Source organism: Danio aesculapii, chromosome 14 (assembly GCF_903798145.1).
Source record: "Danio aesculapii chromosome 14, fDanAes4.1, whole genome shotgun sequence".
Classification (NCBI taxonomy): domain Eukaryota; kingdom Metazoa; phylum Chordata; class Actinopteri; order Cypriniformes; family Danionidae; genus Danio; species Danio aesculapii.
Window position 1 is genome coordinate 14,106,909 of NC_079448.1, and position 25,559 is coordinate 14,132,467.

General features: G+C 39.3%; 1 protein-coding gene across 2 annotated transcripts in view; it reads left to right on the forward strand.

The window, feature by feature from the left end:
* The window catches only part of neurl1b (neuralized E3 ubiquitin protein ligase 1B), an 82,343-nt gene that overhangs the window by 30,966 nt on the left and 25,818 nt on the right, over window positions 1-25,559 (forward strand). The window contains exon 1 of one of the 2 annotated variants that reach the window (XM_056472079.1): window positions 18,508-18,956. The exons of the other annotated variant lie outside the window; for it this stretch is intronic. Within the exon in view, the coding sequence (XP_056328054.1) occupies window positions 18,926-18,956 (31 nt within the window). The 5' untranslated portion in view covers window positions 18,508-18,925. Of the gene's footprint in view, window positions 1-18,507; window positions 18,957-25,559 lie in introns of those variants that run through there. 2 annotated transcript variants of the gene reach the window in all.

Sequence of the window (25,559 nt, forward strand, 5' to 3'; positions counted from 1 at the left end):
GGCATCCACTGCGTAAAACATATGCTGGATAAGTTGACGGTTCATTCCGCTGTGGCGACCCCAGATTAATAAAGGGACTAAGCCGAAAAGAAAATGAATGAATGAATTCTTGTAAAATTATTAACTAAGTGATCACTTCTTGTTGAAAATATACAACAATTGGCAACACTGGCAGTCTGTAGCATCTTTCTTTGCTGCATGTGAGTTGGCCATGGACGCTTATTTACATTTCGTGGTATATATGGGATAAAAAAAATAAATTATCGGTACACATTTCATTCTGCGGTCAAGGCATACTATCATATCGCCCAGCCCTAATACGCAGTGTGGTTTTTAATCATATTTTTAAGGGGACAACCCCTCATTTACACTTGGGTACAACCTATTTCGTATTTTTCTTTTAAAGTTTATTTTAATTAAAAACCCTTTAAAAAATCTAATGTTCTTCACATGCTGTCACTTGTAAAAGTTTTTTCGGCAATATGTGAAACATATGCAAAATAAGTTTTATGTGAAATCTTTGTTTCTACACATCAACATTTACTCATGATCACTTGGGTTTCACATGTAAACATTCCAAAATCACAGATTTGACATGTTTCAGATGTTTTACCTGTGTTCCACAATGTGAGCTTTTTTTCGGAAATAGAATATCATAAGTCTTTATCTTCATAAAACATTAAGACCCCATAAAACCCCAAGTACCTTATTGAAAAACCTCAGTAGAATGTTGTTCTCTATATCAGCATAGCTCTAGTTACCAATAGAAAGTAGCAAATCATGGTCGACAGCTGTGAGGATACTAAAGGGTTTTGGCTATTAAACAAACAAATGGATCTATGGATATTTTCTGGCTACTTTATTTATATATGCAATATGTCAATATAGGAAAGCTATGCCTAAAGGCATAATTCACGCAAAAATTAAATGAATTCATTAATTATTTCATCTTCGAAGCACAAATAAAAATATTTTTGATCAAATCTAAATACTTTGACCCTCCATAAAAGCAAAGGTCATGCAACTTTTAAAGCCAGGTACCAAGAATATAATCAAAACAGTTAATGTGTCATCAGTGGTTAAACTGTAATTTCATGAAGCTATGAGAATACATTTACTAAACGAAATACTCCAAAGTAACGTCTTAAATCAACAATTTCTTCTCTTCAGTGTCAGTTCAGGGCATGCATTCAGATTTCAGAGCTTTATTTGTATAGCGCTCATACAATGTAGATTGTGTCAAAGCAGCTTCACATAAAAGGTCATAGTAAATTGGAACAGTGTAGTTCAGTTTGTAGTGTTTAAGTTCAGTTCAGTTTAGCTCAGTTCAGTGTGGTTTAATAATCACTACTGAGAGTCCAAACACTGAAGAGCAAATCCAACGATGCGTAGCTCTACCGATCCCAAACTATGCAAGCTAGAGGCGACAGCGGAGAGGGAAAAAAAACTTCACTAAATGGCGAAAGTGAAGAAAAAAAAAAAAACCTTGAGAGAAACCAGACTCAGTTGGGCACGACCATTTTAATTTCTCCTCTGGCCAAACGTCTTGTGCAAAGCTGCAGTCTCAGTGGCAGAGGCTGGACGCTGGCCTCAGTGAAGACTCGTCTGTCCCTGGAGCGTCACAGGAGTCACATGCTCTCCACTCCTCTATGACCACCACAGTAGCTGCTCAGGATACAGCCTGGTCCAGGATATGGAAACCTTGGGATCATCTTGTTGTTGGTCTTGGATCGAATCAGTGACTCTGCATAGTCTGAGGGCTTCAGGAAGAGTATCCCCAGGTGGAAATGGAGAATAAAAAGAATAATTAGCATAGCTGCTGTTCATAGTTTACATAAACAAGATGCAGAAACCTGTGTGGAAACCCGCTAAGTGGTGCACTGAGTGTATGCTTTACTGAACAGATAGGTCTTTAATCTAGTTTTGAATTGGGAGAGTGTGTCTGAGCCTCGGACGTTATCAGGAAGGCTTTTCCAAAGTTTAGGAGCCATAAATTAGAAGGCTCTACCTCCATTCACAGAAGCAAAACAGAGATCACGCTGATGACGTATAATCTAGATATGCCCATGGGTTGATTACAAGAAGAGGAAAAAGCACATTCTACATATACGCTGTATTCGTAAACATGTCTGAAGTGTTCCAGAGAGAGGATTACTTGCACTCTTTTGCACAGCTTTACTTATACAAACCTCAGCAGTGCAACATGCAATGCTCTTGTGAACATGCGAGCTGAACTGATGCCAAATAGAATAATTTTTCAAATTCAATTCAAAATGAATATTAAGTTTTTATTTAAATTTTAGTGGACAAAAAAAGTTTATGCTTCTGACCCATCCAAATGACAAACTATACACTATGCAATACACTCAAACATGTAGTGTATGAGTTTAGTATTGTCCCAAATGGAGCACTAATGCCTTTTTACTAAATAGAAATTCAAACTGTGCATCAAGTGCATTAATAACATTACATTTAGATTTAATGTAAGTAGAACAATGTAAACATTGCAAACTAAGCTTAGATTCAAATAATGTAGTGTTAAAAACATTGTGAAACATCAATATCTGCGTTGTGCATTGTCCATTAATATAAAAAGCTTATGAGACATATAGGTAATATGAATTAATATAAATATTGTATCGTTTTATACATTACATTTATCTTTTAAAAATAGCTTACATTAGCATATAAAACACAAGGTAGGCCTACTGGGTAAAAAGGGATGTGCCTCAGACACTTTTAAAAGCTGTCATTCATTCATTCTCACCATACTCAAGGTCTTGGTCTCTTTTTTGTCTCTTGTTTATCCTCAGCATCCATGTGAGATAAAATAACGGCATCCTAACTTAGTCTTTCATGAAACAGAGTTGCTGTTTAATGTAAAATAAATCGGACACATTCAAAGCTATATTTACAGTATTATATTATAAGCAAAAATGTGTCAATAAATATAAATCACAGAGGTAAGACTTTCTCATAGCCTCATTTCAGTTGTCAGTTGTTTTGTAAAAATCTATGTATTGAATTAACAAATCTATTTAAAAAAACATTGGCTAGAATTATGCATTATAGGCTGAAATTATAGAGAGAAATAACAGATGAACCGATACTGCAGTCAGATTATGAAGCAGATCAATGTTGATCATTCTTTCGAGGTGTCAGTGCAGAAAGGAACAAAACAGTAGGCCTTATCCCAAATTGTATAAGAATAAAATATGGAAAAAGGATCAGATGGTAATTTTTGTAAATTTTCCTAATGGATAAACAGCACTCTGTAATATTTCAGAATGCTTGTTATTTCGTATTCGACATGAAACGTACATTTGCGGGTAGGAATGATATCCCGTCCTAACTTATAATTCTCTGTATATGGCTATTACATAACCATGGTACACAGTGATATAGCCTGGTTCGTTAGTTTGTTGAATCATTTTTCTTTCTCACTACAATCGATCTGCTCCAGAGTTCGTTTCAATCTTATTCAGGCGATCTTGGACCGATTGTTTCAGCGTTGATCCGAGCCCAATTGTGGGATTCACAAATGCCAAACGAACTGCGCTAACTGGGCAAACGATACAGGTTCCGAAACAAATCTCTAGGTGTGAAAACCCTCTTGGCACGCAGTTGACAAACAGCTAAATTAAACTTTAGTGACAAGACGATCCTGTCTACTGTCCTGAGCATCTCGCACACTGGCCCCGGGCCATCGAGCAGTCCTTATTGTCGAGCCCTGCATTTAAAGATTCATGACGGTCATGGCTGTCTATGGAGGATCAGAAAGCACCTAGATTTCATATCATTAATAAAACTCAATTCATTAGTTGCAAACAGTTACTAAACCAAAGCGTAGCATGCGTGAAGAAAAATAAATGTGTTATAGTACAGCCAAGGTAAGTGAAGCCAGTATAGCTGCATGTATTTTCCGTACTTTAATGGCTGCAGTGTTTCACACGTGCGTTTAATGAAAACGTTAAGTCTGCTTCGTCGGCGGTTATGATTCATTTTGTCATTAGATCTGTGAGTTTGGCTTTGGACAAGATTCTACTGCTGCTCAGACAACCACATGCAGTCCTCCCAGTTGGCCATCTGCTTAGCGTTTCAGTGTCTTTGAAACTTGACGGGAATTAGAATACTGCTAATGTAACACTTCTCCATCCAAGAACTAGTCACTCCACCGCATGGCAGCAATTTTGATGCGATAGTCCAAGTCTTACCACACAGTGTGACAGCATCCTCTCTCAAAGCACATAACGCTTCTGCTCTGACAAAAGAGTTCTGTTCTGGGAATGGCTTTGGAATTTGTGCCATTTTCCTGCACATTTAAACGTATGCCTTGTATAAATCGAGTCTCCAGCCAAATATCATCCTCTCTTTCTGGAATTGATGTTATTTCATGCATATTCTTTTTGTCGAGTCACATTGCACTGATTGCCATCCCTGACCATGCCGATGGCTGCTAACAGTACATAAAATTAGACTGACAGATTTGTGTTAGCCGTTCCCAGAGGAGAGGGGACACTGACAATAATGCTCAAAAAAAGGTTTGTAGATTGAGGTGCTGTCAAGTTCAATGGGATCAACTTCTTTCCTTTTTTCTCCTTCTGGTTCTGGAAATGTAGAAATCAATCCAGTATTGTTTTATTTTCCATGCTGCCTTTGTATAATGAAGTAAAAAAAAAAAAAAAGAAATGAACTGTGGATAAGTCTCAGTCAACCCATCAAGTGTCGTACAGTAGTAATATTTAATCCCAAAAGAAGGAATTTAGGAAGCCAGGTGCCTATTTTTGTTTTTTCTTCTTTTAACAAGACATTTAAAGACATTTATAAAAGGTTAAATTAAATTCTTTCTCGTCCCTCAATGTACACTGTAAAAAATGTCTGTGATTTTAACAGTAAAAATTATTAACAGCTCATTTTCTGGACAAAATACAGAAAATAACTGAAACAGATCTAACCTTTGTTTTTCGAGAATCTAATCAGAGTATCTGAAATCTCAACATACACCCTTATTCACTAGTCCCTAAATTAGTTGATTAGTTTAGTCCACTAGACAGAGTGAATGACCACAAATGAGTGAATTCAGACACTGATGAATAGCTGCTGTTAACAAGCACAATCACTGAAGGAAAAAATAAGAAATAAAACTATACAGCAACACCCTTTTACCGAACCAACTGAATTAAAACAGAGGATTAAACAACTCCATTAAATAACAGCATCACCAGCTTCACTGATTACAGTTTGACTTCATTTCCATCATATCTACAAGAATATTTGATAATTAACAGAGGTTTATATTTTTTATTGAGAATGTTTCATTTGACCTCACCATCGTAGAGATCAGAAGATGCTTTAGTTGGGCTTTTGAACCTTTGTGCTTCTATCTTAATGTTTCTCTGACTGTTTCTGAAACTTATTGGTTCTAGCAAGAAAGGCAATGAGAAGCTACATGTACTTAATTGTTACAGATATAATGTTTGGTATTTTATAAGTTAGGTCATAAAAAAGAATTGCAAATTTTTATTAATGCTTTTTGGGACAATACTGCAGCTTTTCATGGAGGGTTAACAAACAATTAGGAAGGAAATAATAAAAAAAATTAATTAGAGTGTCATGCACAAAACCTTGAGAGCTCCAGCAGCACATTTAAGACACACATACAGTTGAAATCAGAATTATTAGCCCCCCTTTGATTTTTTTTTTTTTTTTTTATTTCCCAAATGATGTTTAACAGAGCAAGTAAATTTTCACAGTATGTCTGATAATATTTTGTCTTCTTGAGAAAGCCATTTTAAGGTCAAAATTATTAGCCCCTTTAAACAGTTTTTTTCTCGATATTCTACAGAACAAACCATGCCTAATTACCCTATCCAGCCTAGTTAATTAACCTAGTTAAGCCTTTAAATGTCACTTTAAGCTGTATAGAAGTGTCTTGAAAATATCTAGTAAAATATTATTTACTGTCATCATGACAAAGATGAAAAAAATCAGTTATTAGAACTGAGCTATTATGTTTAGAAATGTGCTGAAAAAATCTGCTCTCTCCGTAAACAGAAATTGGGGAAAAAAATAAACATGGAGGCTAATAATTCAGGGGGGCTATTAATTCTGACTTCAACTGTACATAAAGAATCAGGATATGAACCTCAATTATGGTTGCTAAAAAGAAAAAAGCTGCACAATTCATGCCGGGTGCCAGCATAGTACGAAACCCCAGCATGCATTGCAGCATGAAAACATGAATACAGCTTTATGCTCTTACAATTTCTATCTTTGCCTTTATTTTATGTTGTTCTTGGGGGGTAATATTTCAGTAGATAGTTTTGTATTGTTCTGGGTTGTTGTTTTTTTTTGATTGTCACCATTGTTGAGATTCAAAGACTAATTGTTGACTTCTGTGTGTTTTTAACTACTGTTATAGTTCAAACATTTTCATTGTGAATGGTGTATTTAGACCTGAAGCTCCAGTGGTTTCATTTACATATATTATTCATTTCTTACACAGAGCTAACAAGATAATCGACAAGTACACAAGCAGGTGAGGGTGGTTTTGAAATCATAGCTAACCTCATCAGATTTATTCTTATGTTTTCTTTTGGCTTTTCATGCTATACAAATAGTGTGATTAACACAATTAATTAAAGCAACCAAAATAAAAACCTAGTCTGAAAAAAAGAAGTTGAAGAGCCCAACTAAAGCAAATGCTGACCTCCATCATGGTGATTTCAAATGAACAACAAAAATGTCATTTGGAGCTTTTGTGAACGTGACAGAAATAAAGTCAAAGGTCAATAATAACTGAAGCTCCTGATGTTTGTGAAGTTGTTTAATGATCCTCTGCTGAGATCTTGTTTTCATTCATTTTCTATTCGGCTTAGTCCCTTTATTAATCCGGGGTCGCCACAGCGGAATGAACCGCCAACTTATCCAGCATATGTATTACGCAGCGGATGCCCTTCCAGATGCAACCCATCTCTGGGAAACATCCATACACACTTATTCACACTCATACACTACAGACAATTTAGCTTACACAATTCACCTATACCGCATGTCTTTGGACAGTGGGGGAAACCGGAGCACCCGGAGGAAACCCACGCGAACACAGGAAGAACATGCCAACTCCACACAGAAATGCCAACTGACCCAGCCGAGGCTCGAACCAGCGACCTTCTTGCTGTGAGGCAACAGCACTACTCACTGCGCCACTGCGTTGCCTGTAATTTGTTTTATTATTATTAATTATTATTTTTATTTATTTTTATTATTTTATTTTCAGTTGATTTCATCTTTGGTTTTGGCTGTAATTTGTGTTATTTAGTTATGTTTTACTTTCCTTCAGTGATTCTGTCTGTTAACACTTGTTCATTGATAATTCTCAATCCCCCTTTAATTAAACACTTAATTATCTCAATAACTCAGTCACTGTCTGAGTGTTCAACCCTCGGTATTGAGGACACTAGTGAGGATTTTGCTCTGGGATTTAAGGGGTTAAATGTGTTTGATGAAAAAGACAGACTGTGGAATGTATTTTTTACGGAAATATTCTGTAAATTGAGTTTACGAATGTAAAATGTCAAAAACAGTAGATATTTAGCTGCTGGTATTTTTTCGTATAATACTGTAAAACTTTTTTTTGTGTTACCATTGTGCAGGATAGTGTCTGTGTGTCCATGATGAACTAAGGATGTCTGATGTTTGGCTGCATCTTCTTTTGTTTAAATGTAACTGTGTAGTTACTAATGCAGTGAAAATTTGTTTGCTAATTGCAATTACAAATGAACACATTAATGCATTTAATGACTTTACATTTTTGTCAACTAAGTTACAATGAATATTGTATCAGTTAATGAAATACGGTTATTTTCCATAAATTGTAACAGTTATAAAACTTCCATATTTTCTACAGAAAAATCCTGGCAACCACAGCTGCCGGTATTTTTCCATAAATTTAACAGTGTAGTTATATCATAACTGTCAACATTGAGATGTGAAAATAAGGGATAACGCGCCTGCCTCTCCCCAGAAATTCACCAATTTACTAAATATGTTCATGCTGTTCATTGTAAATAAACAGTTGAAACGGTCAGTAATTTGTTTATTATTATTTACAAAGGATACAATTAATAGGATACATTAGAAAAAGCTGCAAATACATTAGGAAACAGTTTGGCTTATTCAGATTAACAGCTATTAATAAATTAGGAAGCAGTTTAGCTTATTCAAATTAACAGCTATTATAAATCAAATCTCATTAACCTTTTCTTCACTGTATAATTTAAACATTCTGATTAAAGAGCAGCGAATGAATCATTAAAATTTTTAGTTTGATCACATTAAATAACAGAGGTGTCACTTTAAAAATGCACACATCTATAATGAAAGCCTTACTCTTTATGCTCATTTAAGACAAAATTTGTTGTGTTTAAACGAAAACCCACCAAGATCAACGTGTTTAGATATTATTATTATTATTATTATTATTATTATTATTATGTGTATATGTCTGTTCAAACACTCACGTAAAATCCAGAATGTCCACTTTCGCTCTGTTTCAAATCATGAATCCGTTTGGTAAACAGTGTCTATTTATCAATATAGGGCATCTAAGAGTCACGCTGAACTGGGATAAAATTGTAAAATACGGAAGAATCCTGGAAAAAACAGGAGGGTTGACATGTATGAGTATCCAGTACTATTATAAAATTTGTGATTTAATATGTATATTAAATAATATAGTTAATATAATATTTTAAGTCATATTTAATTAGGATGACTATAATACTATATTAATACATATTTTTTTCCAAAAATTTAAATGAAAATCTAGAAAGGTAATCTTAATGTCATGTCATATCCTATCATTGTTATGAAGCGGACAGGAGACAGAGGTAAGGAAACGTTAGGGTGTTTATTAAATGACAACAAGGAGCACATGAAGGATAGCCAGGAGGATCAGGAATGATGTTGGGGTCTTTTCCTCCGTGGCTGGGTAACAGGAATACACGAGGATGGACAGCACACACCAGATACAGCTGACAGAGGATGACACAGACTTGGAAGGACTGGAAGACAGGACGATTCGGGAGGACCAGGAAGACTAGGAGGAATACAAAGAGAACAGGTAAGTAAATCGTTTGTTTTAGCTGAGGATGACTACGCTGAGTGGTCGCTCAGTTGTCCGCTTTCGTCGAGACGAGCCCGGACAATGAGCGACTGGAGTGCTGTGCTTTTATCTGGTGCTCGTGAATGTGATGCAGCTGTGTGCTCATTAGAAGTCAGGTGATGGTGATCTTCGTGAGTGGGGGTCGTGAGAGCCTGACCAATCCATGACAGTACCCCCCTCCCCAGGGCCCGCTCCTGAGGGCCGACACCTCCGACGCCGTGGTGGTCTCCCTCTGCCTCTAGGCGCTGGGAACTCAGGGTGGCTCTCATGAAACTCCACCATGAGACTAGGATCGAGAATATCAGCTCTGGGAACCCATGTCCTTTCTTCGGGGCCGTACCCTTCCCAGTCCACCAGGTACTCCAACTGGCCACCACGACGTCGGGAACGCAAGATCTCCTTCACTGCGTAGACGGCTCCTTCTTCTAGGAGCAGTGGAGGAGGGGGTTCCTCTTCGTGGTCAGGCTCTGTGGAGGGAAGAACAGGATCGTGATAGGGTTTCAGGAGTGATACGTGGAATGTAGGGTGAATACGGTAGTGAGAGGGTAATTGTAGTTTGTAGGTGACGGGGTTAACCTGTTCCACGATGGTGAAGGGACCAACAAATCGGGGACTTAACTTGCGAGAGGGCAGTCGCATGCGTATGTCCCGGGTGGATAGCCACACCTTTTGTCCGGGTGTGTATCTGGGTTCTTCAGACCTTCTCCTATCGGCGGTTACCTTGCTTCGACGGACTGCCCTCTGCAGATGTTGATGAGCCTCGTCCCAGACTCTCTCGCTCTCCCGGAACCAGTGATCCACTGCGGGGACATCAGATGGTTCGCCATCCCAGGGAAAGAGCGGTGGTTGGAAGCCCAGGACGCACTGGAATGGCGTGAGTCCGGTGGAGGGTTGCCGCAGTGAATTTTGGGCATATTCTGCCCAGCCCAAATACTGGCTCCAGGAGTTCTGGTGACCACTGCAGAAGGTCCTCAGGAACCGTCCCACCTCCTGAATCTTCCTCTCTGTCTGCCCGTTGGTTTGGGGATGATATCCAGAAGAGAGGCTGACGGCCACACCTAGGAGCTTGAAGAAGGCTTTCCATAGACGTGAGATGAACTGTGGACCTCTGTCCGACACAATATCTTCTGGAATACCAAATGACCTGAAGACTTGATTAAAGATATTGTCGGCAGTTTCAAAGGCTGTGGGAAGACCTTTCAGAGGGATTAGTTTGACAAACTTTGAGAATCTATCTACTATGACTAGAATACAGGTATTACCTTCTGACGAAGGGAGGTCAGTGATAAAGTCCACTCCTAGGTGTGACCAGGGACGGTTCGGAATCGGCAAGGGATGGAGCTTTCCAGCGGGTAGATGACGTGGGCTCTTGGATTGGGCACAGTCCTTACAGCCCTGAACATATTGCCTCACATCCCTTGCCATGTTTGGCCACCAGAATCGTTGGGATACTAGCGAGAGAGTATTGTTGATCCCTGGATGTCCAGTGCCTAGCGAGGTATGTAAGGAGTGGATCAGATCTACCCGGTGTTCAGGTGGTATGAACTGCCGATGAGGAGGGCATCCCGGCGGAGCAGGGGCTTCCGGAGTGGCAACGACTGGAGGAGCGTTCCAGGTGATCGGACAAATGGAGATGTGTTCGGGAAGAATCTTCGTTGGGAGTTCTTCATGATCGTGATGCTCGTGTAAACGAGAGAGAGCGTCTGCTCTTAGATTCTTGGGTCCTGGACGATAGGAAATGGAGAAATCAAAACGTGAGAAGAAAAGTGACCATCTGGCTTGACGTGGACATAGTCTCTTGGCCTCTTTGATGTATTGGAGGTTTTTGTGATCTGTGATCACCTGGAACGGATGTTTGGCTCCCTCCAACCAGTGACGCCACTCCTCCAAGGCTAGCTTGATTGCTAGAAGCTCCCTGTCTCCTATGCTGTAATTCTGCTCCGCCGGGCTCAACTTCCGAGAGAAATAGGCACAGGGATGCAGTCGGGGCGGTGTATCATGATGTTGAGATAATACTGCCCCGACGCCGGTGGTGGATGCGTCCACTTCCACCACGAAAGGAAGATTTGGGTCAGGATGAGTCAGGAGTGGGGCCCTTGTGAACTCCTTCTTAAGAAGGCGGAAGGCTGCGGCTGCTTCTTTGGTCCACTCCAGTCCTTTGGGTTTACCCTTGAGGAGATTAGTGAGAGGTGATGTAATCCTGCTGTAGTCCTTGATAAACCGTCTATAAAAGTTAGCAAACCCAAGAAACCTCTGGAGCTCCTTAATGGAAGTGGGTTCTGACCAGGATAGAACAGCCTCAATTTTCTTCCCATCCATACGTATACCGGTTTGGTCAATGATGTATCCCAAGAAATGAATCGACTTCTGGTGGAATGAGCATTTCTCCGCTTTGAGGTAGAGGTGATGTTCTCTCAATGTGTGTAGGACCTCCGCAACGTGTTGGCGATGTTCGGCCTCACTCCGGGAGTAAATGAGGATGTCATCTATGTACACTATTACACAGTGGTGAAGAAACTCCCGGAGGACTTCATGAATGAAGTTTTGGAATACGGAGGGGGCGTTGACCAGACCGTAAGGCATGACCTCATATTCATAGTGGCCAGTAGGGGTCACGAATGCTGTCTTCCATTGGTCCCCCTCACGTATTCTTATCAGATTATACGCGCTGCGGAGGTCCAATTTAGTGAAGACTTTAGCTTCTCGGAGCTGTTCCAAAGCGGCTGGTACCAGAGGAAGGGGATATCGGTATTTTACTGTACCGTTATTTAGGACCCTGTAGTCGATGCATGGACGCAGCCCTCCGTCCTTCTTGGCCACAAAGAAGAAGCTTGAGGCGGCTGGTGATTTTGAGTGACGTATGTACCCCTGACTCAGAGCCTCCCTTATGTAATCTTCCATTGCCTGATTCTCTGGAAGCGAGAGCGGGTAGATCCTACCTCTTGGCAACTGGGCATCTGGAACTAGGTCGATCGCGCAGTCCCATGGCCGATGCGGCGGTAGCTGGGAAGCTCTCTTGGGGCAGAAGACATCATGAAAGGAGCTGTACTCCTTAGGAATGTGGATAGACTGCTTCTCAGGAGGGCTCTCGACCGATGTTGCAAACAAAGAAATGGGGTTCCGACCTTGAAGAGGGAGATTTGGAAAACAGGCAGGTGTACATCCAGATCCCCATTTCTTTATCTCTCCTGTGCCCCAAGAGATGATGGGATCGTGCTTCACCAGCCACGGGCGCCCTAGAATGATGTCCATATTTGCACCCTCCAGAACCAGAAATTGAATCCTCTCTTGATGTAACAACCCCACTTGAAGAAGGATGTCTTCGCATTGTCGATGGATACGGGTCGAAGATCGAGTGCACTGGGTTATCGGTTGTATCTGGTATATATGCGAGGACGCCTCAGTACGGAGGTGGAGTTGACGACAGAGGGATTGGGAGATGAAGTTCCCTGCTGACCCGGAGTCGATGAGGGCTGTGACAAGGAGAGAAATAGAGGCAGTAGTTATTTGTACGGTGGTAGTAAGTGGTTTACATTGTTCAATATTCGTACTGAATACACTCACTGAAGTCCGAATGGGACGAAGGGGACACTCCATACGGGTGTGTCCACTGACACCGCAGTATAGACACAGACCCCGGGTCAGCCTCCTCTGTCGTTCCGCTGATGTCAGTCTTCCAGACTCTATTATCATGGGTTCTGGTTCTGGAGAGGCTGTTGACTCAGGCGATTGGAGGAGTGCAGACGAGGGGGTGATGGTGTCCTGTTGATAGGAACGGAGACGATCGGAACATCGGAGAGAATGTTGGATGAATCTCTCCAGACCCATTGTATCATCTAATGTGGCCAGTTGGATTCGGAGAGTGGGTTCCAAGCCGAGCCGGTACGTGGTCAACAACGATCTCTCATTCCATCCACTTGCAGCTGCTAGAGTGCGAAACCGGAGAGCATATTCCTGTGTAGATAGAGTACCTTGCTTTAGATGATACAGCTGCTCTCCAGCGGCTACTTCCCCATCAGAACGTCCAAACACCTCTTTGAAATACTCCGTGAAGGTAGTGATGGAATTCATGACCGGCCCGGCTTGGTTCCAGATCGTCTCAGCCCATTTAAGTGCAGGTCCAGAGAGTAGAGATACGATGTAGGCGATCTTCGACTTATCTGTGGGATATAGAGAAGGTTGCATTTCGAATATGAGGGAACATTGTAACAGAAAACCATTGCACTCCCCCGCTCCGCCTGAGTAGGGCGCTGGTCGGGCCATGGGACTGGAAGGAAGGGCCGAAGAAGAAACTGTGGAGGCGGAAGTGCTCGGTGCTGGTGGTGCGTTGGAAAGTGGAGCTGGTGGCTGTAGAATCCGCTTCAACTGGTCCACCAGCTCTTGAAGGTGATCGGGGGTGCTCATGTTGTCGTCGTTATGGGTCCGGGCTTCTGTTATGAAGCGGACAGGAGACAGAGGTAAGGAAACGTTAGGGTGTTTATTAAATGACAACAAGGAGCACATGAAGGATAGCCAGGAGGATCAGGAATGATGTTGGGGTCTTTTCCTCCGTGGCTGGGTAACAGGAATACACGAGGATGGACAGCACACACCAGATACAGCTGACAGAGGATGACACAGACTTGGAAGGACTGGAAGACAGGACGATTCGGGAGGACCAGGAAGACTAGGAGGAATACAAAGAGAACAGGTAAGTAAATCGTTTGTTTTAGCTGAGGATGACTACGCTGAGTGGTCGCTCAGTTGTCCGCTTTCGTCGAGACGAGCCCGGACAATGAGCGACTGGAGTGCTGTGCTTTTATCTGGTGCTCGTGAATGTGATGCAGCTGTGTGCTCATTAGAAGTCAGGTGATGGTGATCTTCGTGAGTGGGGGTCGTGAGAGCCTGACCAATCCATGACAATCATAAACATTCATCCTAATTCTTAATCCTGCTGGTTTAATTTTCATACAGTTAATTTTCAACCCAAGTGATGTTTAACAGAGCAAGGACATTTTTCAATGTGTTTCCTAGTATATTTTTCCATTTGGAGTTTTTTTTTCTTTGGCTGGAATAAAACAAAACAAAAAACTGCTATGGTCAATATTATTAGCCCGCTTAATATTTTTCCCTACTGGGTACAGAATAAACTGCTGTTGAACAATAACTTGCCTAGCTAATTAAATTAGTCAAACCTTTTAAATTAAAGTTACTAATATCTTGCAAAATAACTAGTAAAATATCATGCACTGTCATCATGTCAAAGACAAAAGCAAATTGGTTATTAGGAATTAATTATTAAAACTACTATGTTTAAAAATATGTTAAAAACTTTCTCTCCATTAAACAGCCCTTGGGGAATATTTGAAAAAGAATTCAAATTTCACAGGAGGGCTATTAATGTTTGTTAATGTATTAATGTCTTGCACTGTATACATTTAATCATATTTAGTAGAATGTATTATGAAATTTAACATAATAAAGCATTTGTTTCTTATTTCAAAGATGATCTGATGATATGCATCTCATCACAAGATTTCAATCTATGCCAGACAAAGAGCCTTTATGCGTTTATTCATGTGACGTTTTGTTTACAGTTCAAACAGTCTCCACCTCAAGCATTCTTCCCGTGTAAACCACATTTATTGCCGCCTTTCCTTCTAGAGCCATGATAAACGTTTCTTCAGATTTTCATTGTGCACTGGTGCTGCTTTAGTGTTCATGTCTCATAACAGGAAAGTCAGCACTTTTATCTGATACAGATGAATGTATTCATAGTTTGTTCTTCACTAAAAACCGGCATAGGTCTGATATTAAAGGACATTTCAAGCTAGGCTACGCGTTGTTAAATGATTTTTCTGGGAAATAGCTGGCATTCCAAAACCAGACACGCATTAATAATCCCACTCAAGTTCTTTGACGTCCACAGTTGCCCTTTTTGTGTGAAATGCACCAGCGTTCCCATCCCAACAACCATGGCTAAAACAAGAGGCTTTTTGAAATCATTTCACATGCATGAATTTGGAGTGACCGTGGGCCTTGTTTCTGTCTGAACGGTCACTCTAGGTGACATGCTGTGCATAATGTGAATGTAACTCTTCCGAGAAGATCTGGGGCAGATTTAATAGCCGTTGGCCTACGGCCGGCAATCATGGGCTAGGTCTGTTTGGACAAGGCTCCTCAGAGACAGCTACAGCTCACAAGACAGGAAGCAGCTTGCATGGATCCCAAGCGGTCAAGGTTGTGAGGAGATGGGATGGGGGTTGGGCTAGAGAGGGGATTTCCTCTGACGGCCTATAGTGTCTTTTTTAAAAAATACCCAACTATTCTGTAGACACAGAAGTATGTTCCTTGTCTTGTTATTTCAAGTGCTTTAATATCTGTTGGTTTGTTTGTTAGCCCAGATACAAAGTTTATATTGCACTTAAATGTGCATTTATATAGTGAGGTAAAAAAAATGCATTACTTATGCACTAATGGCCCTTTTCCACTGAGTGGTACGGTACTATTCGGTTTGGTACGCTTTTATGGCTGTTTCCACTGTCAAAAGGCGTACCGTACCGAATCGTACCATACCACTTTTTTGGCACCCTTTCGAAAGGGTACCAAACACGAGAAAGTGTAGCAAAAGGCAGAGCTAGACGCGCAGCTGAACACTATTGGTTTACAAAGATACGTCATTCGTTTACGCAACAAGCCAGAATGAAAACAAAGGAACCGCCATGTTTTAAATACACAGCCAAGAGATTACAGTGGCAATATATATACATTTAATAAAGAGCCATGTTCCACCCGGGCTCAAACAAACCATGTCGTCATCTTGATGAACAGCCACAAAGCCAAAAAGAAGAGGAGATTTTACCCTGTGCCTCGTAGCTTTTTACGCGCCAGTCTGAAGCGTGAGCGGTTTCGCTTTGTTGCTTTCGCTCGCCGCACGTCTATATTTGAAATAACAAACTTCTTGAGCTGATGATAATAACGTGCGCTTGATTATTGACATGCTTTTGAAACCTGATCCTGTCAGAAAACTGCCAAACGCGAGAGTGGCGCGCGAAAAAAACAAAAGTAGTAGCCGGAAAAAAAGGAGCACATTATTTTTTCATAATTATCATCACTATTATCACCACCTTTTGGACTATTATGAACTCAGAATGATGGAATTGCTCTTTAACAGAGGCTACATGTGCTGCTGAAGATTACAGACAAAGATGAGAGGTCTGCTCTGATGGTTGGCTATATTTCCTGTTGTTTTTGAACCCAAATAAGGACTAAATATGTTGTGTGTAGGTCTTCTGTAGTTGGTAACATATCGGAAACTGTAAGGGTCTGTATGTGTTCATATATGTTGCATTTATTTATTTATTTTACATAATTGCAGACGTTACAGTAGGCTATTTTGCACTGTCATTGATCTGCAGTTATAATCAACTCATGTTCATAGAAAGGTTAGTAATAAGAATGTACACAAGTATTTATGTGTATAAAGCATCTGTTTTGTGAGAAGAGCTTCTCATATGATATGTAAGCGACCCATACAGCTTTACTGTAGACATTTTCTTGAGCGAAAATGATGTTGACTGAAACTTTTTTGTCATACACCACGCACACCAAAAGGGTACCCTTGGTAGTGTAAACGCAAGCCAGATTAAGGTGACCCGTACCGACCTGAACCATACCATACCATACTGTACCAGTCAGTGGAAACGAGCCATATAATACATTAAGGCCAAGCTAATTGGATAAAACAAGCTCTGTGTCTTTAAAGTATTTTATTTAGACCAGCGAGGCCCAAACTAGGGCCCGCTGGCCAAAGTTGGTCCTTTGTATCCTTTGATTTGGCCCGCCAGATAGAAAATGATTGAGAAGGGTTATACAAAGCCTTTAACAGAGATTTTCATTTCTATTTTAATGTAACCTTTTGTTTGTTTGTTTTTTTATTAAATAAATTCTAAATGTTATAAAACATTATGAAAATTATAAACAAAAATAAATGTTTCAAATAATTTTTTCAAATGAATCAGATTTTTAAAAAATGCACATACTGTCACGGAATGAATAGGGGACAAAGCAGAAGACATCAGCATGCAAATCAAGGCAAAGGCAGGCTCAGCATGACTAGTGTATTCAGCATTGAACTCATTGTTTTATAAATGGAATTTTGTTTATGGTTTTATTGTAATACGTTCTGGGCAACGCGGTGGTGCAGTGGGTAGCGATGTCGCCTTACAGCAAGAAGGTCGCTGGTTCAAGCCTCTGCTTGATCAGTAAGCATTTCTGTGTGGAGTTTGCATGTTCTCCCCGTGTTCGCGTGGGTTTCCTCCGGGTGCGCCGGATATAGGTGAATTGGTGCAGCTAAGCTGTCTGTAGTGTTTGAGTTTGAATGTGAGAGTGTATGGATTTTTCTCAGTAATGGGTTGCGGCTGGAAGGGCATCTGCTGTGTAAAACATGCTGGATAAACGGCAGTTCATTCTGCTGTGGCGACCCCAGATTAATAAAGCGACTAAGCCGAAAAGAAAATGAATGAATGTAATAAGTTTGTTAAAATAAAATACATTTTCAAAAAAATTCAATGCATTAGTAAATATGGTCAAAGTATTTTGAGTTATATTATGAAATAAATTAGGAAATAAACCATGCCAACTTTAATGTAATACAGCTTGCTATATTTATTTTTTTAAGGGATTTTGGCCCTTCATGAGAAAAAGTTTGGGCACCCCTGATTTAAACCTTTTCAGAGTGTATATACTACATATTTATTCATTTTAATGAATTAAGCTTTTTTGAAATTACATATCTATTTATTTTTTACGTTTATACTCAAAGCACAATACCATGATGTTTGGACATGCACAGGTAACATTTTATTCTTTTGAGTAAAATGTGGGCCTGAATATTATGAAACTTGATTGTCATTTTGATAGATGTATTGATTTATTATTTTCTTTTAATCCCCCCCCCCTCTCTCTCTCTTTGCATAAGCACATATCATAGGCTGCATAGTTATCAAAATCATAATTATTTGTGTTAGTGTGTTTGTAAAACCGTGATTCATTTGAAAAGTAAAGGGAGGCTTTTATAAAACGGATTTAGTGACAAATTACGTGCATGATAAACAACAAGCAAAATTATAGTTCGTTTATAATTATTGGTCAAAAAACAATTGCGTCTTTGGCACTTGCGTGTTTCCCATCGTTGCTTAATTAGTTGGCTATATCAAGTTAAAAATAGTTCAACGCGAATAGCACCCGCACGCCCAGCTGTTTGAAACGCGTACTAAACGCCTTGTTTAAGCAGGAAGAATCAACATCGCGTTTGAAAGCCGTTGCGTTGCGTTTTGCCATTGTGTTTCTGCATCTCGCGTCACTGGCGTTGCGTCTTAAAACGCGTGATAAGTTAAATAGCTTTTTGAGATACCTGCGTTAACGGTTCTATTCCGTCGCGAGCTTTATTTAACACTTTCTCATCATTTAAGACGTAGCGCGTTAGCAGTGCGGTCAGTTTTATTGATTTCAGCGGCAGCGTTGTAGTTTGGTTGGTTGCGTCGCGTGCAGAGGCGTGGGGAGGGTTTGGCTGGCCAAATGCGCTAATAGACACCAATGTCTTGAAAAGCCGCTTCTGTGTGCATGATAGAATGAAGACGCTGAGACTCTCAAACGCCTAGACATTTCACACAACCGAGGTTGCGAAAAGATTCCTTAAATCTGATAATAAATGGACGCACCAGGAGCGGGAGCATTCCCGATCCACTTGTCACCGAGGGAGAGCAATTATTGGAAATAATGGGGAATACAACACCCAAACCACTAATAGGTAGGAGATGGCTTGGTTGCCTACTGGTTAATATTGACTTGTAACAGCGTTTTGTGTGATTTACTGTGGACAGATATGCTAAATGTCTTGATTTCTGGTGCAAATAACACGCTTCTGAACTATATTTGGATGACAGCGCGCGCTGCGTAGGAGTGAGAATATGACGGTGATGATCAAGTTATTCAGAGATCCTGCAAATGTGTCATTGCTCAAAGCTAGTTCATTAAGCACTACTCAAACCTTAATGTTGTACTATGATTTTTGTAGATATTGCATGTTTTTTTTAAAACGAAAAACAGTATTTGGAAAGGGAAACCGACCACAGTTTCTCCAAGTATCTTGTCATAAATAAATATTCTCCTTATTCAGGTTTGGATAATACTTATTTGACAGTACTTGCCTTCATCAAATATTATATCTTTAATACCATGGGCGAATAATTTGATGCTGATGACAAACTGCAATTGTAAAGATGACCTTTCTCCATCCATATGTGCTGAATTCTGCATTTCTTTTTTTTACACACTCCAGCATCGACCAGATTTAATGTACACAGAGTTTGCCTCAAGCATACCATATGGACACAGTTTCCATTTAAAGCCTTAATTAATCCTACTAAATCTTTGTAAGTTAAATAATTGCTTTTATGGGATCTAGAGACCTGAAGTGTACCTGAAGTGTGTTTATTTCAAATAAATGTATATGCATAACATGGAGACGCATCCAAAAGTCCAAAAGGATTTTTTATTTTGGTTTTAAGCACTTTAAAGATAATTTTTGACATAAATCAAATACATATTTCTTATAGCTCAATAATTCAATATGAACATTAGGAACTGATAGTATAAATCACTTTGTACAGATAGTCAAATGTTCATTCTCCATAAAAGCATCATCAAAATATTGTCCATTTTAAATATTTGCTCAGCTTCTGCTCATAATATGTAATATTTAATCGAAATGTTGCATCAAAAGAGAGTTTTTACTTGTTTCTAAGTGTTTTAAGCAATGCTGAAGAAAAGTAAGTGTCACTAACCATGCATTACTAGGTTTAATTACATATATAATTGGCAAATTCTACACGGTCAGCAAAGCACGGCCAACGCATGTATATGCTCACCATGTGCTTGTATCTAAAAGTTAAAAATGAGCCATGGATGTGTTTCAATGGCAGTGCTGGAGATCTACTGCTCGCTGACCCCAGAAGAATATGCTTTGTTTTCATATTCACAAGTAAAGCTCTATCTGGTATCCATTATTTCTCATTGTGTGCTCAGTCCCCACCCTCTGGTAACCAGTTCTGTCTCGAGCAGTTGCTTCAACTCTGATACTACTGGAATGTTGTAGAACTTGTGCACCCCCACAGCACAATGTACTGTAAATGTAGACGTGTAGCATGGATACATCTATTTAAAGGGGACGATGAGTGATTTATTTCTTGGCAAATGTGAACTTGTGTGTTAAATTTGAATAAACATGCTTGAATGTATGGGTTGGCATGCGGTAAAAGGTGATTTACAGCTCAACTCGTGAAGCACACCATGATTGGGTGTGTGGGACACAATCCTGGATCAGGTCACAGTACTTTTTTGGAATGGTCTGGAAACACATGAGTGTTTTCATCATCATGGTTTTCATCATTCTTTTTATTTTGCCTATTATTTAGATGCTATTGCCCAACTGGCTGGATCACATGGGTATTGGTACATACATCTTGGACAATGAAAGGCAGGAAATTCAAGAATTATTTGCCAGATACTTTACCCAGCATGGCTCCCTCATATGTAAGACCTGAAGCCTGCCAGAGTTAAGCAGATTTGAAAAAAAAAAAAAATTCAGTCCATTTATTGTCTGTATTTATATTTGACGACTCATTAATGTGTAAAGCTATAAAATATGTATTAAACTAAGCTATCGAAGGCAACGCACAAGAATGTTGTCAGAACACAATATGTAAGTTTTGCGGCAATGAATACTAAATTCATACTAAATTCCAGCAAGACGTGACTTACGTTAGTGTTCAGTCATTAGCATTCATTCATTTTTTTTTTGTCTAATTAATTTTTTTTTGCAATGCAAACCAAAAGTTAACTAATCAGTTTTAACATCAGCATTTACCAGAAGTTCATCTTGACCATCAACTAATGGTCAAAGGGGCATGGCTACGCATATTTTGTCCAAGCCGTCAAACTGACATCCCCAGAGATTGACTGCCATTCCAAAGCAGAAGGATATAATGATAATAAATCAATATTTTAATTAAAGATTTTTTTCTGTGGATTATTGTCCATGGATTAATTGTTCACTTTAAGACTAACAATCTGCGCTAGTTATAAAAACATTGTAGATTTTGTTTTCATTTAAATGTTAAAATAAATATAGGTCAGAAGTGTGCTTGTGCGGTGGGCCACCTCTTTGCCATATACATGGATTTGAGCAACATAGGCTCATTCTGAAAATGTAGCCCTACAGAATATACATTTTTGGAGATCAAATTATGTAGCCAGAGCTGCATGCATTTCGTCTTTAAATGACCGATACGTGGCGGTATGACATCGTTCCTTTTCTCGCTAACCAGCTGACTGCTTACATGCACGTGGATGGCTTTTTCACTGTCACCAGTTTGTCCAGTTAGCTCGACGGGTACGTCTGTGGACTGGAGATGCAGAGCGGAGTTGATAGTGTCAAGGGGGTTCGAGTTTGGTGAAGAACTGTTCCAGAAAGGGGGTAAGATAAAAACAGAAGCCAAAAAATAAAATAAACAAGTAAATAACAGGGTGGGAATGTTGTAAAATCTGAAAACATGGTAAAGATCAGGGGGCCTTTTTTTTCAGCATTGCTTTTCAAAACACTGCGGTTGGGTTTAGGGAAGGGGGGGTGGCTCAATCGGTGCTTTTCAAAATACTATTGGTTGGGTTTAAGGAAGGGGGTGGTGTGGGGGGGGATTGGTCGGTTGGTCAGTCAGTCAGTGAGTTAGTCAACAGCGACCTCTGGTGGATTTAGGTGAGAAGATCAGGCACAAATGGCACTCGTGAGAGAAATTTGAGATCTCAAAAAGCATACACAGCAGCCTCTGGTGGATTCGCAAAAACGTATGTAGCTCCTGGGACATATTTTGCTCTCTCCAGAAATGCATATAGGGGTACCTAATCAGAATGAGCTGGGTGGATTTGAGTGATTTAAGTCCCAGCTCATGCTCTTTTTCTTCACCACGTTTATTTATTTTTCTTTTGTATTTGTTCCTGTCAACTTCAAAATCAAATGCAGAAATGTATCTACATATTTAACATATATGTACTATATATGTATACTATATATACTATATATGTATATATGTGCTATTGAAAAAAAAAGATTGGTTAATTTATTATTGCACTTCAAAGTTATTATTTGTTCTTTTGATTAGCCATTAATAGATGTTTTAGATAAAATGTTCGTTTATGTTCTACTTTATAAACTACTGATAATGTGTCTTCAAAAGTTCATTTATGAATATTTATTTACAGAAAATGATTATAGGGCATTGATTTTATGTATTCTGAGCTTAAATATGAATGTATATTTTAAACACGCTAACACGTCTTCGGCTTAGTCGGCTTATTCATCATGGGTTGCCACAGTGGAATGAACCACCAACTTATCTTGCATATGTTTTACACAGCGGATGCTCTTCTAGCTGCAACCAAGTGTTGGGAAACATCCATCCTTATTCACACATACACTACGGCTAATTTAGTTTATTAAATTCACCTATAAATGTCTTTGGACTGTGGGGGAAATCGGAGCACCCAGAAGAAACCCAAGCGAACATAAGGAGAACATGCAAACTCCACACAGAAATGCCAGCTGACACTACTCAAAATCTAAATTACGCATACTTTATCCTACCATCTCCCCTACATGTGACCAGTGTAAGTCTGCTGAAGGCTCCCTGACCCACCTCTTTTGGACATGTCCAAATCTTTATGATTTTTGGTGTGACATATTTAGTTGTCTGATATGTATGGTTTTAGCTTTACACCTGACACAGAAATTGCTATATTTGGGTAATCTCGTTCTCTGCTGGATTATAATATGTCCATACAAAGCACCATAATTAATTGAATGTTTATTGCTAAGAGTGTCATTCTAAAACTGTGAAAGTCAGATTCTATTGCTCAATTTAAGACATGATTTATTTATCTCACTCAAATTAGATTAGATTAGATTCAACTTTATTGTCATTACACATGTACAAGTACAAGGCAACGAAATGCAGTTTACATGAAAAAGTCCGTTATGGAGTTATTGATAATCTTGGTTTTATAATATATGGCAACCATTTCTTGATCACCTGGGCCAATATAATGCGGATTCTGAGCAGCAGGGCAGTGCTTAATATACTAACTACCACTATTGACTACCTCTTTGTATTTTCATTGAAACCATTTATATGTCCCAATTGTTGTTTCATTCATTCATTCATTCATTCATTCATTTTCTTTTCGGCTTAGTCCCTTTATTAATCTGGGGTCGCCGCAGCGGAATGAACTGCCAACTTATCCAGCATATGTTTTATGCAGCGGATGCCCTTCTAGCCACAACCCCACACTATTGCTGTGAGGCGATCGTGCTACCCACTGCGCCACCGTGACGCCCCCTATTTGTTTTTAATAATAAATTTTTTTTTGTATTATTTTCTTTGTATTGTTATGGTTATTCCATGTATTTTTTATTGTTGTTGTGTTGTTTGGTAATTATTGAAAAATGTAAAACAAATAAAAACACTTGTTAAAAAAGCAAAAGAAAAGAAATGCCAACTGACCCAGCCAGGACTTGAACCAGCGACCTTCTTGCTGTGAGGTGACAGTGCTAACCACTGAGCCACCGTGTCACCCTACAAAGGTGCATTATTTATAACTGAATAAATATATTTTCTATTTATGTATAAATATATTAAGTGTACAAGTATATTTTATATTGCTCCATTACTTTCTCTGGATACTTTCTCTCCACCTTATTTTTCACTTTTGCAAACTAGGCCTTGCACATTGAAAAATATAAAAATGAATAAAAATTGGATTTTGAAACCTTAAAACCTCAAAACGTATGTATCTTACACATACAATTCACAGCCATAAAAAAGTAACTCAGAGGCAGTAAAACACCAAGTTTTTTATGATTCAGTCACACAAAGTTGTTTTTGAAACGCAGATTATTGATCAAAAGTATTTTCATACAGTTCCTTTTACCAATTAAATAATAATGAAATATTTGAGTGCTACAATGATACACTGGTATTAGGATATTGTATAGCCCAATTGATAACTCATATCATTTTTATTTGTGCTATGTAATAATCAATATATATGCCAGTAATAAATCTTTTTCTTATTGTTTGGTAATAATTAATTTCCGATCCTGCCCTAAAACTCAAGGGCAAACACATAGGGCCGATTAATGATTTTATTTCAAAACTTTTAATGCAGAAAACATGGAAACATCTACGGTAGATCTTTCTATTCCCAGTATTGTTTACAAATCACAATTCTGATAAATTTTTAAAACCCCTACAGCACTGAGATGTTATTTTCCTTTTGGCGTAAACACTTCTAAAGCACATGTCTGCTGCGTATGATGCATCACACCACAGGAAAGTCAACAGTCAAAATAGACTATTACTGTCAGTATATCATACATCTGGTGGCGCAGTAGGTAGTGCTGTCGCCTCACAGCAAGAAGGTCGCCGGTTCGAGCCTCGGCTGGGTCTGTTGGCGTTTCTGTGTGGAGTTTGCATGTTCTCCCTGCGTTAGCATGGGTTTCCTTTGGGTGCTCCGGTTTCCCCCACAGTCCAAAGACATGTGGTACAGGTGAATTGGATAGGCTAAATTGTCCGTAGTGTGTGGGTGAGTGTGTATGGATGTTTCCCAGAGATGGGTTGCGGCTGGAAGGGCATCCGCTGCATGTGCTGGATAAGTTGGCGGTTCATTCCACTGTGGTGACCCTGGATTAATAAAGGGACTAAGCCGACAAGAAAATGAATGAATATCATACATCCCCATTTTTATTATATATTCAGCTCCATAATGAATGCACATTCTTTGTGATGCAATCCGCCTTAGTATCTCACCTGATTAAATGCTGTACTTTTGAAGCAAAGCCTTCAGGTATGTGCCCCTTTTAACTTGAGTCATTGAAAAAACAAAAACTGAATGACTTTGTAGAACCAAGCTTATTCTTTAAATATGTTTTCACCTCAGATTTACAATAGGGCCGGGGGATATGACAAATCCATGTGTCAGAGTGCTGCCAGGCCACAAGAGCATGATTCTGACTTATTTTAAAAGGCTCCAACTTTGGCCTTTTTACAAGATGTAAGATAAGTCTTTTGTGTCTCCATAATGTTTCTGTGAAGTTTCAGATCAAAATAGCCATCAGATTATTCGTTATATACTCTGTTGAGAATGTAGCTGTTTTTGCGCCTGTGTCGTTCATGCAAATGAGTTCGTTCTCCAGGCCCACTTAAATTACTAGGTTCTCCCCGCTTACTCCACATTTCTCAAATCATGGTATCAAATCAAGTAATTTCATGATATATAACTTTTTTTTGTAAATTCAATCTAT